This window comes from Lissotriton helveticus, chromosome 8 (genome assembly GCF_964261635.1).
Source record: "Lissotriton helveticus chromosome 8, aLisHel1.1, whole genome shotgun sequence".
In the NCBI taxonomy this organism is placed as follows: Eukaryota; Metazoa; Chordata; class Amphibia; order Caudata; family Salamandridae; genus Lissotriton; species Lissotriton helveticus.
In genome coordinates, this window is record NC_136069.1 from 365,072,087 (window position 1) to 365,085,278 (window position 13,192).

A 13,192-nucleotide genomic window follows, 5' to 3' on the forward strand; every position below is an offset into this window, starting at 1 on the left:
TTCCAGAAGTATGCGGAAGCCTGTTTTGCACACCAAAGCTTCTGAGGGTAAGTTATTTGTCTCTCCTTTTTAAATCATGGACCCACATTTCTTTCCGTTTTCTCATGTTCATTCACTATATTTCCAGGATCAAACAGCAAAATGCATATCTGAAAGTCTTGGTGTAGAAGTGGATCCGGAGATGTCTTGGTCAAGTTCTTTAGCCACACCACCTACTTTGACCTCAACAGTGATTATCGGTAACTACAATTTTGAACAGGTTGTACTCGATGTTATTGAATGAAAAAAATGCAGTGTAAATCCCCAATGCAGCAGTATAGCTTTCAGTCTGGAAAATGTTTTTCTTACATTAAAAAAACTCTGATCAAGCTACTTAAATACCGGCCACCAATGCAAAGCTACTTTGATACCAGCAAAATATAAATCAACGCTCTTACAAATTGTCTCATTTTTGGCACTAAGTAAATATCCTTACAGACTTCATCATTGTTCCATTCACCAATGATGGTCTTGTATACATTTTGGCAAAATTGCTAGTAAATGTTTCCTCTATGCAAGATGTTGTTACAAAAGAGAGTTGTGACACTATCTACATGCCATTTCGAATCAGACCTTCGTATTTGTTAAATCCCCAACTGAGGCCTCAGTTTTTTTCCATTTAACATTTGAGTTGGGAATTGCTATATTGTTCATGTATTTTTTTAGAGAATACCTTTAATTATTAGTAACATTATGAAATGTACATTGGTCAACCGTAGCAGACTCAGACATTTGATTACTGAAAAGACATTGTGGTATATTCTACGTTGTAAAGTTTGGCAAAATAACAAAATTGATAATAATATTTACAGTCACAAATATTATAACTAGCGTTATCAGTCTGAACCTGGGTTATTTGTTTATGCCAAACGTGGAAAAGGGAGGTGGGGGAGAGAACAGGAGGATAGCAAACGAAAGCCGTCCACAAGCACCACATCACATCAAAACACAATACTCAACATGGACGTCCGATCACCAAAATTGACCATACACCCCCTTTGACATCAGTGGCATAACTGGAAATTACATCAAATGACCTTAAACCATGAATCCCAGCGATTGATGCCACATGACCTTGATCAAAATAATTGATTGCACTGAAGTCAAGTGAATAGAGAAAATGTATTGATAAATCACAGGGAGATTCACAAAAAAAGATTAAACAAACAGTACTGGTCACACCCATATGCAATAATCCTTTTTGACCATATATTAGATTTGAACTACATTGTTGGCGTGATTTACTCCTTATCACTGTTGACAAGTTTTGACTTGGGATCACTTGTAAGGAACTATCACACTTACAAAGCAATAGGGGGTGACTATTTCATTCAAACACATTATTAAGTTGAGCCTGGAGACAGTTTCAGCTGTTTCGTCACCCTCATGTGATCGCAAACAAATCATTACAGCAAAATACATATATATGCATATAGAGCTTTGGGTCAGCTCTCTTCATCCATTGATCTGGTTAGCAGCCACTGACATTTTGCCTCTGCCCGCTGCAGCATATAGCATGGAGCAGTAGGTCAACCTGCTTAATTCATTGGTTTCCTTACACTGTAGAGTAGTGGCATTTTGCATGATCACATTTGCACATCTTCCTATAAAGAAATGTACTTCAGTGCCAAGAATAGTGGGCCAATACCTCACTTTTCCAGTTCTTTTTTTCTTTAGATTCTTTTTTTGTTGTTGTCATTCTTGTGTGTTTAAACTATGCGATCAGGTTACCATAACTGAGAAATAGTACATTTTCTTTGAGCCAATAAGAACCATTTTCCTGTGACATTGAAACTAAACAGGGTTTCTATACAGGATCACTTGCCTGGTAAGATGGACCCATATTGTCCTATTGAAATGATACCCAATTATGTTATTTAAAATTATTCTTGCAAGCTTCTCAACACCTCTAATGCCGCATTCAGACCAAACCACAGCACCAAAACTACTGCTTGCCACCACAGACGACACCTGCAGGATCCTAGACAGAGGAGACATCTGGCCCTCAACCTCCTCCGCATTGTTTTGACACGGTCTCTGACTCATCCTCATTCAATGTCTGCACGGCATCAGAATCCAAGGGCCCACACTCCGCTTATTTATTTATTCAAAGTTTTATATAGCGCGAACAAGATCCTTACAGATATCAGAGCGCTTCACAGAGACAGGGGTAGGGGCGGCAGGAATGAACAAGATAATGGGAGCAGTATAGTAATCACTAACATAGTAGGATAACAGTAATGTACAGAAACATATCAAAATACAATCAGGTAAACAAGTAGTATAAGACGGCACAAGTCATTGCTCCCACTACAGAAGGGTTCAGGTAAAACCTTGGATGTGTGGATGGCTTATACCAATTTCTTAGGATAGAGAAAGCACTGGGTGGGGGCATCGGGAGGGTGATTCAATACACCAAAGTGTAACATATATTGGTCGGTAGTAAGAGAGTAGCGTAGTAGTGTCACCATCACGTAGGAGTATAGTGCCAAAGAACAAGGTGATCAGTGATACAAAGCGATGCAGAGTCTCAGATCCAGTATCTATAAAGTTCAGGAGATCTTGGCCAGAAGGATTGTTTTCACCTCTTTCTTGAAGAGTGCAGTGGAGGAGATAAGCCTGGTTTCCGGAGGGAGCGCATTCCAGATCCTGGGTGCCATTTCTGAGAAGAAGCGCTTGTATGTTTTTTCTTTCCGGAATCTACGAGGTTTCAGGAGTAGATTTTTTGTACTTCGATTGGATCTCGACCCTCCTGATATAGACAACTTTTGAGCGAGGTAGTTGGATGCCTTGTGGTGCACGGGCGAGTGTGTCATAACTGCAATTTTTTGCTGTATTCTGGCTTCAAAAGGCAGCCATTTTAGAGATTTTAAGTCTGGGGATATATGCGAATGTTTTCTTGAGCCAGTAATGAGTCTCGCGGCAGCGTTCAGGGAGGCTCTTAGGGGTGCTGTTGTGGATAGCGGGAGTCCTCTGAGGGCCACAATTCCGTAGTCTATGCGAGGGATGACTAAAGCTTGTACAGCAGTTTGGAAGTCTTTGGCAGGGAGGAAGGGTTTAAGTTTCCTCAGTGTGTTGATTTGGAGATTAGCTCCTTTTGTGGCTTTGCTAACGTGCTGTTGCATGTTGAGCTTGGCGTCGACTGTGATGCCTAGGGATTTCGCTGAGTCCACGATGGTAGGTTGGACATTGAGTGCTGTTAGGTTATTGAGCCAAGTTTGGGTGGTGGAAATTTTCGCCGGGGGTGAGATGAGTAGGAACTCAGTTTTCAGCGCATTTAGTTTGAGGTGATTATCGGCCAACCAAGATTAAGTGTTACTAAGTGTGGAATTCAGAAGTTTGATATCTTCCGGGGATTGTAGCTTTAGGTAAAGTTGTGTGTCATCGGCGTACATATGGAATTGAACATTGGATGCTTGGAGCAAGGTGGCGAGCGGTTCCATGACGAGGTTGAACAGTGTGGGGGAGAGGGAGGATCCTTGTGGAACACCTAGATCTGCAGGCACCGGTGTAGATAGCACATTGTCGATCTTGAACTTCTGAGACCTGTTATGAAGGAAGGAAGAAAACCATTTGAGAACAGTTCCCGATAGACCCATTCTAGTGCTTAGCAGCTCCAATAAGTTCTCGTGTTTGACCGTGTCAAATGCTGAAGAGAGGTCAAGAAGGATGAGGAGGCAGGACTCATTGCGGTCAAGGATTTGGAGGGCGTCATCAATTATGTGTGTCATAGCTGTTTCCGTGCTATGTTTTGCTCGGAAGCCTGATTGGTGAGGAGGTCAAATTGGTCAATGTGTTTTGTTAGTTGGAGTTGGACACATTTCTCCAGCAGTTTGGCCAGGGTGGGGATATTGGTGATAGGCCGGTAATTGTTCAGGTCAGACGGGTCAGCTGTGGGTTTCTTGAGTATAGGTGTGACTTGCCCCACCTTGAGGGAGTCTGGGATGAGACCTTGTTGAAGGGACCTGTTGATGATTTTGGTCCAAAGAGGGAGGAGCAAGGGGATGAAGTCTTTTACTGCATTAGCAGGTAGGGGGTCTGTGAGGTGATTAGAGGGCTTCAGGGTGCAGAGTAGTTTGTGTATTGCTTCTTCCGAGTAGGTGTCGAAGTACAGCCAGGATGCCTTGTTTTTAGGTTGAATGTTAGACATTCTGGTGTGGTTGGGGAATCGGCTTAAATCCATGACGAGGTCATTTCTTATGTTGTCGGTCTTTAGCTTAAAGAAAGCAAAGAAGGCTTCACAGTGTGGGGTGTCGCTTGTTGCGCTGTTTGATTGTAAGGGTGGTGTCTTTGTTTGAGTCTTGATTAGTTCGAACAGTTTTCTTGGCCTGTTTTTTGCTTGGTCCAGCTGGCGGCTAAAGAAGTCCGACTTTGTGCGCTTTATTTTCCTAAAGTAGGCATTTCTCTTGTTTTTAAGCGTTTTTAGATGCAGTGATGAGGGGTCAGATCTCCAGGTACGCTCTGCCATTCGCATAGTACGCCTGTCGTTATTGAGTCTGCCGTCATACCAGGGGTTAGAAATTTTGGTGGAGACTCTCTTCAGTTGCAATGGAGCGACTTCATTGACTATTGAATTCATAGAGTCAAGGTAGTGGTCGGTCAGTGATTGAACATCCGAGACACCTGAAGGCGGAAGGAGGAGACTGCCGATGTGGGGAGGCAGGGTAGTGGGGTTAAGATTCTTCATGTCCCTTTTCCAGGTTTTGGATTTGGTGGGTTGAGCCGGGTTAGGTTTAACTTTTTCGTTGATAAAGAAGGTGATAATGTGGTGATCTGACCAGTCGCAGGGTTGGATCGCCTCCAGTTGGGTAGAGTCCTCTTTGGCGATGATGAGATCGAGTATCGAGCCTTTGTCCTGTGTTGGTCTATCGCATATTTGGGTGAGGTCAAGCGCATTAAGGAAAGTTTTGAGACTATTCACCGCTGTGTCTTTCTGATCATTCCAGTGGAGGTTAAAGTCACCCAGGTAGACTTGGGTGATCTGCCGACCGGCATTGGATGTGATCGTGTCCATGAGTTGTTGGATGAATATGAGGTTGTCACCAGGCGGGTGATAGATGAGATGTAAAGCACAAACTTGTTTGCCCTCGCTGGTGATATCGAGGCAGAGGAGTTCACAGGAAGTAAGGGAGGGGGAGGCGGCTTTAGTAACGGAGAGGTTGCTCCTAAAAATGCATGCAATTCCCCCACCCGTCTTGCCAGGCCTGTCCAGTCTAATGATGTGATAATTGGGGGGGACTAATATGTCCATTATCGGGGTAGAGGCTTCAGTAAGCCACGTTTCAGTCAGAATGGCTAGGTCCAGATCCATTGCTGAGACGAGATCAGCGATGTCGGAGGAGTGTCTCTGGGCCGATCTGCAGTTGAGTAGGATGCATTTGAGTTTGGGAGTGAGAAGGGTGGTCGAGCCTTCTAGAGAGAGGGGGACTTTTCTGAGGTTGTTAGGGATGGAACCTCTGTTGCTATGGGTTGGGAGCCTCAGAGCATTTGAGAGAATTGTGGGTATGGGGATGTGTGTGTTGGATATGTGTTTTACCGGACCTGGGCCATAAGAGCGTAGGAGAGAGCATAGGTCGCGGTCAGACAGTGAGTTGAGGACACGGCGGGGGCGGTGGGAGTTATTGCGAACGGGGATAGTCGCCATCTCGGGGGTCGTTGGAGGCGAGGGTATGTAGGGAGGGTGCGTCGTTTGTAGGGTAGTGGGATGGTGGGAGGTAGACTGGGCTGTGAGAAGAGAAGGTCTTTGATTGCGTGGACATCTTTTTTGACTTGTAGGAGATCCTCTTTGACTTGTTGGAGGGTAGATAAAGTCAGGTCAAGAGGAGGATTGGAGATGGCGTTGATGGTGAGAGCCATTGGTGAATGGTTGAGTAGTGAGCTATAAAGCGGGCAGGGTATCGAGGGGGGATATGCTAGCGTTGTTGGAAGGTTCTGCGGTGATAATGAGTGGGATGGCATTCGAAGTGTGGGCGGGTTTGTGGGCGAGGGGTGTGGGTGAAGTAGGGGGAGGGTGGGAGGCATAGGTAGTGTCGTCAGTGGGAGACGGTGCCGGTGAGTTGAAGAGAGAGTGAAGGCTGAAGACAGTGGGGGTGGCAGGAAGGTAGTGGGGGCTGAGAATGGGAGGGGAGAGAGAAGGGGATGCTAAGGTAAGAGAGGCGGTATGTTCTGTGGGACTGGTTGCGAGGGTGGTGGTGTCGTGAGTGAGAGTGGGGAGGGAGCTGGGGAGGGAGATGGATCTGCCTTGGGGGGGAGGGAAGGGGGGGGGGGAGATAAACTTCGGACGGTGGTGTGTTCAGAAGCGTTCATGGGGGGTGTAGCGTGGGGGGAAGGGGGCGTGGGGGAATCGAGGATGTGGGTGTATCGAGGATGTATGGGGGGGGGTGTACTCACGTGGGGACTGAGAGTGGGGGGGAACAAAGGGTAGCATTTGTCATTGCGCGTGCTGTTCTGGTTCTGATCTAGGTAGGAGGTGTTGTGGGTGGGGGTTGTTATGTCAGGGGAGAGAGGGATGGGGAGGTATGAGTGGGGGTCAAAGGGGTATTGTTAGAGGGGCGGCTAGTGTATGAGGGGGAGAGATTGGTGACTGCGCTTGGGGAGTGTGGGGCGGTAACAGCAGGTGGGCGATTGACTAGGGTGCTGGGGGTAGAGGTGAGGTGAGGTGCGTGTGGATCCGGCGCTGAGCTATGTTAGAAGTGTTGTGGGTGGGGGCTGCGACGTCAGGGGTGATAGTGCTGGTAGAGTTCTGGGTGGAGGTCCGCATCTTGGAAAGGTGCTCTTTGAACTTGGGGAACAGGTTGTCTAGTAGTTCCAGGTTCTTGTCCGTGGATTGAATTAGGACAATCCCGTTATTGTAGATGGTAATGGTGGTTCTGCCAGGGAAGAGTTGGGAAGGTGTGATAGAGAGAGTTATGCCATGAGCTGTTTTCCTGGTGGTGGAGACGGTGAGTAGGGTTAGAAACGCTTTTCTCCATTGGGCTGTGCGTGAGGTGTGGAAGATGATATCAATGTTCAGGGCTCCATTGCCCGGTGAGAAGTAGGTGTCGGCAAAGGGTGTTTCAGGGTGCGACCTCAAGAAACTATGTTTAAAGCGTTTAGCGGCTTTTTTGGTGAGAGTGGAAGGGTAGTTGATTCTGTATGTGTGCTTACCGATGAGATCCATGTTAGGATGGCTGTAACGTTGGGTGTGGGAGAAAAGACGACAATAAAACTGTCAGCCGTTGGTTACTGGGCACAGGAGTGACACTAGTGAGTGGCCAAAAGTAGCCAAAAGTATAAGAGGTAGCAGTCGATGCAATCCAGGAACAAACAGTGCGTAGATGCAGCTTACACAATGTACAATAAATGAGAGGTAGCAATCAGCTTACATCATGTACAATATATGAGAGGTAGCAACCAGTTAGGTGGAGCCAAATTGACACATCATAATGTAAGAGGTAGCAGCGGTGTAATCCAGGTGTAGAAAGTGGCTGGGTGCAGTTTACATGACGTAAACGAAGTAAATGAGGTAGTAATCAGTGCATCATAGTGGTAAAGTGAGATGGAAGTAGTTTACAATAATGTACCAAATAGTTGAGGTAGCGATCAGTGAATGATAGGGATAAAAGTGAGATAGGTGCAGCTTACCACATATACAGTATACAAATAGGACTAAACTACTAATGAAATTACTAGATCCAATATAGGTGCAAACAAATTACTGCAATGAAAAGTATGGCACTAGTGAGCAGCCGGTAGAATATGAGGTAGCAGTCAGTGCCCTGTCGGTGAGGAAAAGTGGAAAAGGGTGTAGGTTACATAAGGTGTAGAGTACCAATAGTAATATAATACTGCAGTAAAAGGCAGACACTTAAGCACATCAAGAGCACCAGGTTACATAAAGTGCAAAATACCAATAGTAAAATAATACTGCAATAAGAGGCAGACACTTAAGCACAAGAAGATTTAAATACAGAGCTATGTAGAGTCTGTGGTACCGATAGTAAATAATAGTCAGAAAGACTAGTCCATGATGGACGCCAAAGAGAGAAAGAGTAGTCTAAAAATGGCCGCCAAGTAGGGAGGACCTGCTTCTTGATCTGCTTCTTCCTGACTGGTATGACCTAGACAGTCAGCCTGGCTCCATTCACGTTACACCCTTGAGACCTCATCTGCGGAGTCCTGTAACGATCCTTACTGAGCCCAATTCTCTTCAGCACTTACATGAACCTGCTGGTCTGCATCATACGTTCTCACAGCATCAGCATGCTCTCCTATGCAATAATCAGCAACTCCTTCTCTCCCTCACGTACAAGACACCCATAAAATTGAATATGTTCACAGCAAGCATGATCGAAATTGGTGACTAGATGAAGTCCGACTGTCTGAACCTGAACACTGACTGGACCGAAGTTGTGATTGTTTGGGAACAGTTCCACATTGTGGGACTGCATCTGGTCACTGAAGGATCCAGGGCTTTCTCACCCCCCCACAACCAGGCTAGGAACCTCCAAATCATACCTTTATGTGAGTTCTACATCACAGCCTTCATTCAAAGTGGAATACACCCGGAAGAAATGGGAATTTAGAAACATCTCTGTTTCTTCATCATGATAGACTCAGTCTTTCAATATGCTTTAAGAAGGGCCCGAACTCTAGGGACACCAGCGCTTTCTTCACAACTTGCAGCTCCTACTCCTCACTGTCAGAAAGATTCAAATTGGGGAACTCATGCACTTGGGAGCTCCTCATCCACATATTTGATTTTTATGTAGCAGCCGTCATCATGCACCCATGTTGGAATGAAGTGCCTATCATATCTAACCCTGTACCCACACTCATTCTCTCATTTGCAGAACCTTTGCTGGGCAAAGGAGCACCCTGCAGCACTACCACTGTGTGCTATACTTCACCATCCAAAACCAACTTTCGAAGGAAGTGATGTTGGGCGGATAATCTCTGAATACATATTGCAATTGAATTAGCCTCTTTTTCTAAATGCTCCACCTTGAACTCCAGATTCGTAATTGAGGCCGTCGCACAGCACTCCCATTTCTGATATCTTTGTGCAATGTCACCCTAAGCCTTCACCGATTTTTCCGTAGCTATCATTCATTTGTTTGCGTTTTCCACATCATGCTTCATATTTAGTATTTATTCTGCAGCCCTGTATATCCTCCATTGTGCCCTCCAAACAGGAAAGTATATTTTCAGTAATGGTGTAGCTACCTGCATGGGTGAAGCAGACTCTGATCTTCAATCTCGATACTTGTCTGACTGGCGCCCAGTATCTCCTCACCTGTCCTTTGTGCTTTGCAGGCCTCTGTGTAATATGCCTCATTATGGCAAAGGAGGAAATGGTCTACAGAGGAGATTTTGCCTTTTGAGCGATGTGGAGGCCTAGTAGCATTACCTGGCTTAGCAGTGGCAGTTCCCAGTGGGCTACCGACCCCTTCCCTACAGGTTCAGAACTGGAAAGTGTTAGACAACGGTGCTTTTGTAACCAGAAGAACCACTGCAAACTCACATTAATGGTTGCCGGTTAACAGGTAGGTGGTGGCTTTCATAGATTACAGGCTTCCTTGTATTTCATGGCCCTTTTGATGAAATCTCTGGCATCATGATAGCACTGACGTATTCTAACCACCATTGGCATATTATGTCCCCTTTGCATTATAATGGTCACTCATATTATATTGCGGATGCCCTTAGCTTATTGTGCGCACTCCCCACCAGACATATTTTTGCAATTACTACACCTGCCACACTTGCACACTGGCCATGCCCTTGCGCATTGTTTACATTACTGGTATACCCTGATGTTTATGATAGATACCCCTCGCATATTCATAGCTGAGGTATGTTATGGGTGGTCCTGGCATATTGTGGCATTTGTGGGTTTATCTCTGCCTGCTTTCTACACTTTGCCTCATCCTTCCAAGGAGGAAGAGAGACTCCATCATTTGGACCCTAAGAGAGCTCTCGCCTTCTGTATTGATCACACCAAACACCATCAGGTGGATGACCAACTCTTCATTGGGTTAACCGGAAAGAAGGGAAAGGCTTTGCAGAAATGGACCATCTCCCGATGGATAATATTCTACATGAAAATCTGCTACGCATTGTCGAAGAAGCAACCCCCTGAGGGCTTGCAGGCTCACTCCAACTGTTCTTACTCTACCACTACTGCATTAGCGCCTGGGATGCTTGTCCTAGACATCCGCCAAGCTGCCACGTGGATGTTCCTCCACACATTGACAAAGTACTACTGCTTGAGTAGTCAGGTCCGTCATGATTGCCATTTTTCCCTTTCGGTCCTCCAGGACTTTTGGGTCTATCCCAGTTTTCAGACCCACTTTCAGTGAGGTAGTGCTTGGGTATCTATTCTGAGGTGAGGAATCTGCGATTAGATGCCTCTATCAGAATAACAAGTTACTGCCCTCTGTAACACTTTTTGTGGTAGTGACACTATCCTGAGATTCCTGGCTGACACTCACATCATGCCCACTCTGCTAACTAGCCTCTCCATCCAAAAGATCCCTTTAGACTCTGCTGACTGGTTGCAACAGAAGCATTGTTTTTGAGCTCTGTGTATTTGGCGCGGAATACTCAGAAAAGAAACTGATGTTAGCACCCTAGGGAAGAGTATATGTGAGCACTACAATGCCGCTTTTGACGCAGAGCTGAACGATGCCACCTACTGCCACGCAGAGGTACTGCTCAATCTTCGGTTAGATAAAGTTTCTACTGGAAAAAGCATTACATAAGGTAAGTAACTTGTTCATTAATTTAAAAAGTTTTCCAGCAAGATATTGCTCTATTCATGGGTGTCTGAGAACATTCCATGACAGTTAACTACAATTATAGGCTAGTAAATTTTTTGTGCTTAGTGGCATTTTAGCACCAATAGTTGGAAATTAATGTATTTGTTTTATTAATACAAGAACAGTAGAACCTGAGCCATTGTTTATCACTCCAAATATTTAAGCGCAACTGCAAACAGAAAAGTGAAGTTGGAAAAAAACACAATTTAAAAAACAGAGGCAACTGTGTTTTATTAAGCCTTGACTAAAATCTGAAGGAAGACGAAATGCATCACCGCTGTGCTTATACGTTCACAAGGCAAAACTAACAACGTTTTCTCTGGGTCTGATGTCTGATGTCTAGACATGCCTTTTGCCTTTGGTATTTTTCCTGCAGCTTAGTTGGGTGTCACAAGGAGCAAAATGTATTGGTGTAGCAGTATTCAGTTTCAACTCTTCATTTGCTAGTAGTTTTCGTCTATAGTGCAGCACATTGTTTATGTAAACGTTTATTTAAATTGATGCTTGCGAAAGGTGCTCTATTGAGAGCACACTGGGCTGAAATCTTTCACAACAGTGTGAACTAGCAATTCACTCTAGGACCAGCTCCTCACACTGCAAGTCAATTTCGTATTCTCAAACTGATGACTAGTGATAGTTCATCTCACTAACCACCATTACCGGCTTCTCACACAGGTTACCAGCACGAACTCTTGCATTTCCCACTAATATCTGTTCTTTAGAGCGCCCACTAGTGCTAGCTACTCACATTGTTAATCAAACCCACCGCATTCCAACTGGCTACCTTCTCTTGTCTCACACTGTCCTCCAGTGCGTTTTCCTGATTTTGCTCACCACAATCCCATATTTTCTTGCCCTGCAAACCAATCATAGCTCCTCAAAGTGCTGATCCATACATACACCTCACACAGGGCACTAATACAGGTTTCACTCATTGCCTTCCAGTGTCAGCCCCCAAACTGTATAACGTATCTCCTCTTACTGCCTGCCAGTGTACACTCAAATTTTGCTAATCATCGGGGCTCACAACAGGGCTTGTTTCTCACGCTGCCAACTGGTGGCAGCTCCTCAAAATGCCGACTAATGCTCACTCTTCACACTGCGCTAATGCCAGTTCCTCACACTGCCCACCACTGCCAGTTTCTCACACTGCTTGATAGTGCCACCTCCTCATACTGCAGCTGTCTGTGAATCAAACCTTCTTTGGCGGCAGATCCTGGAGTCTAGGCTTCATGGCTGGTCAATCCTTGGGCTGGAATATGCCCTTGGACCTCTGCCTAAGATGTAGCAGATTTAGAAAATTGTGCTTTCAGTTGTTCCTTTAACCAGAAGGCTCTTCATAGTGAAGCCTGCCCAGGCCACACAACACTGCTCCACTTTGATGTCCACAAGAGAACTTGCCCCCGTTTTTAGCCCTTTTCAGGCCATCCATATGTATCAGGATGAAATTAAAGCAGATTGATTGGGCAGTTTAAAAAGCTTATGGTTGTAAAAACCTATAATTGGAGCTTTTTAAACTGAGCAGTGTCAGGTGGATATTTTTTCCCAGGTAATTGCTTTTGGAGTTGAAAAAGTGCAGCCAAAGCAGGGGTGCTATAAAATACATGATACAGTTTGGTGCATGGGATTTTGGTGGTCGTGCCTATATATAGCCGCAGTTTTCTAGATTTTGTGGAATGCTGCATTTCAGTGGGTGAATAAATTGGGGATGAAAAGTACATAACTATAAATGTGACTTTATTTCAGCTAAAGGAAATGATCAGTTGTCTGGACCACCGCATCTTGAGGATAGCACTGATATTGTAAGTAACAATGTAAAGGTACATTCCCGAATAGAATTAAGTAGTTTGGTGCGTCATTTGCAGTGCTTTATTTACAAACGTAATTTCCAGGATTTTCCTTGTCCCAGACGTCTTGCTTATGGATTGTGTTATTGAAGGTCTGTTGAGCTCTGGTGACACTGTAAGGAATGTGGGGTGGGGCGTTTTCAGGGGGTAGTGGAAGGTGGAGTAAAAGAAATAGTTTGTTCTTTAGAGGAAGGCAACCTGTAAAATAGTAATCTAGTGCCTTGTTAATTAAAATGCAGGTTCGGTGAGAAGAACTTGGACATGCCTCTCCTTACAATGACACAAAGCAGATAAGAATTTATAAAGAAACCTTAAAAATTCCTAGTGAGCAGTTGGGTTTAAAGATGAATGTAAGTCTACCAAACATGCTACCATAGATCTCTCTTTCACGAAGAATGAAAAATAGTCACCAGCGAACTGTTCTCCATTACTTACACTGGGAGAGCCTGGTCAGGGCCAGTATCTTTCAGGCTGGTACAAATGCTTCCACTCATCACAACACTCTTC

At 44.9% G+C, this 13,192-nt stretch overlaps 1 protein-coding gene across 2 annotated transcripts in view; it reads left to right on the top strand.

The window, feature by feature from the left end:
• BRCA2 (BRCA2 DNA repair associated) overlaps positions 1–13,192 on the top strand; it is a 480,797-nt gene that overhangs the window by 98,946 nt on the left and 368,659 nt on the right. Inside the window, exons 7-9 of one of the 2 annotated variants that reach the window (XM_078657152.1) lie at positions 7–47; positions 128–239; positions 12,585–12,640. In XM_078657152.1, the coding sequence (XP_078513278.1) occupies positions 7–47; positions 128–239; positions 12,585–12,640 (209 nt within the window). The remainder of the gene's footprint in view (positions 1–6; positions 48–127; positions 240–12,584; positions 12,641–13,192) is intronic. The other variant, XM_078657154.1, reaches the window with a different exon arrangement.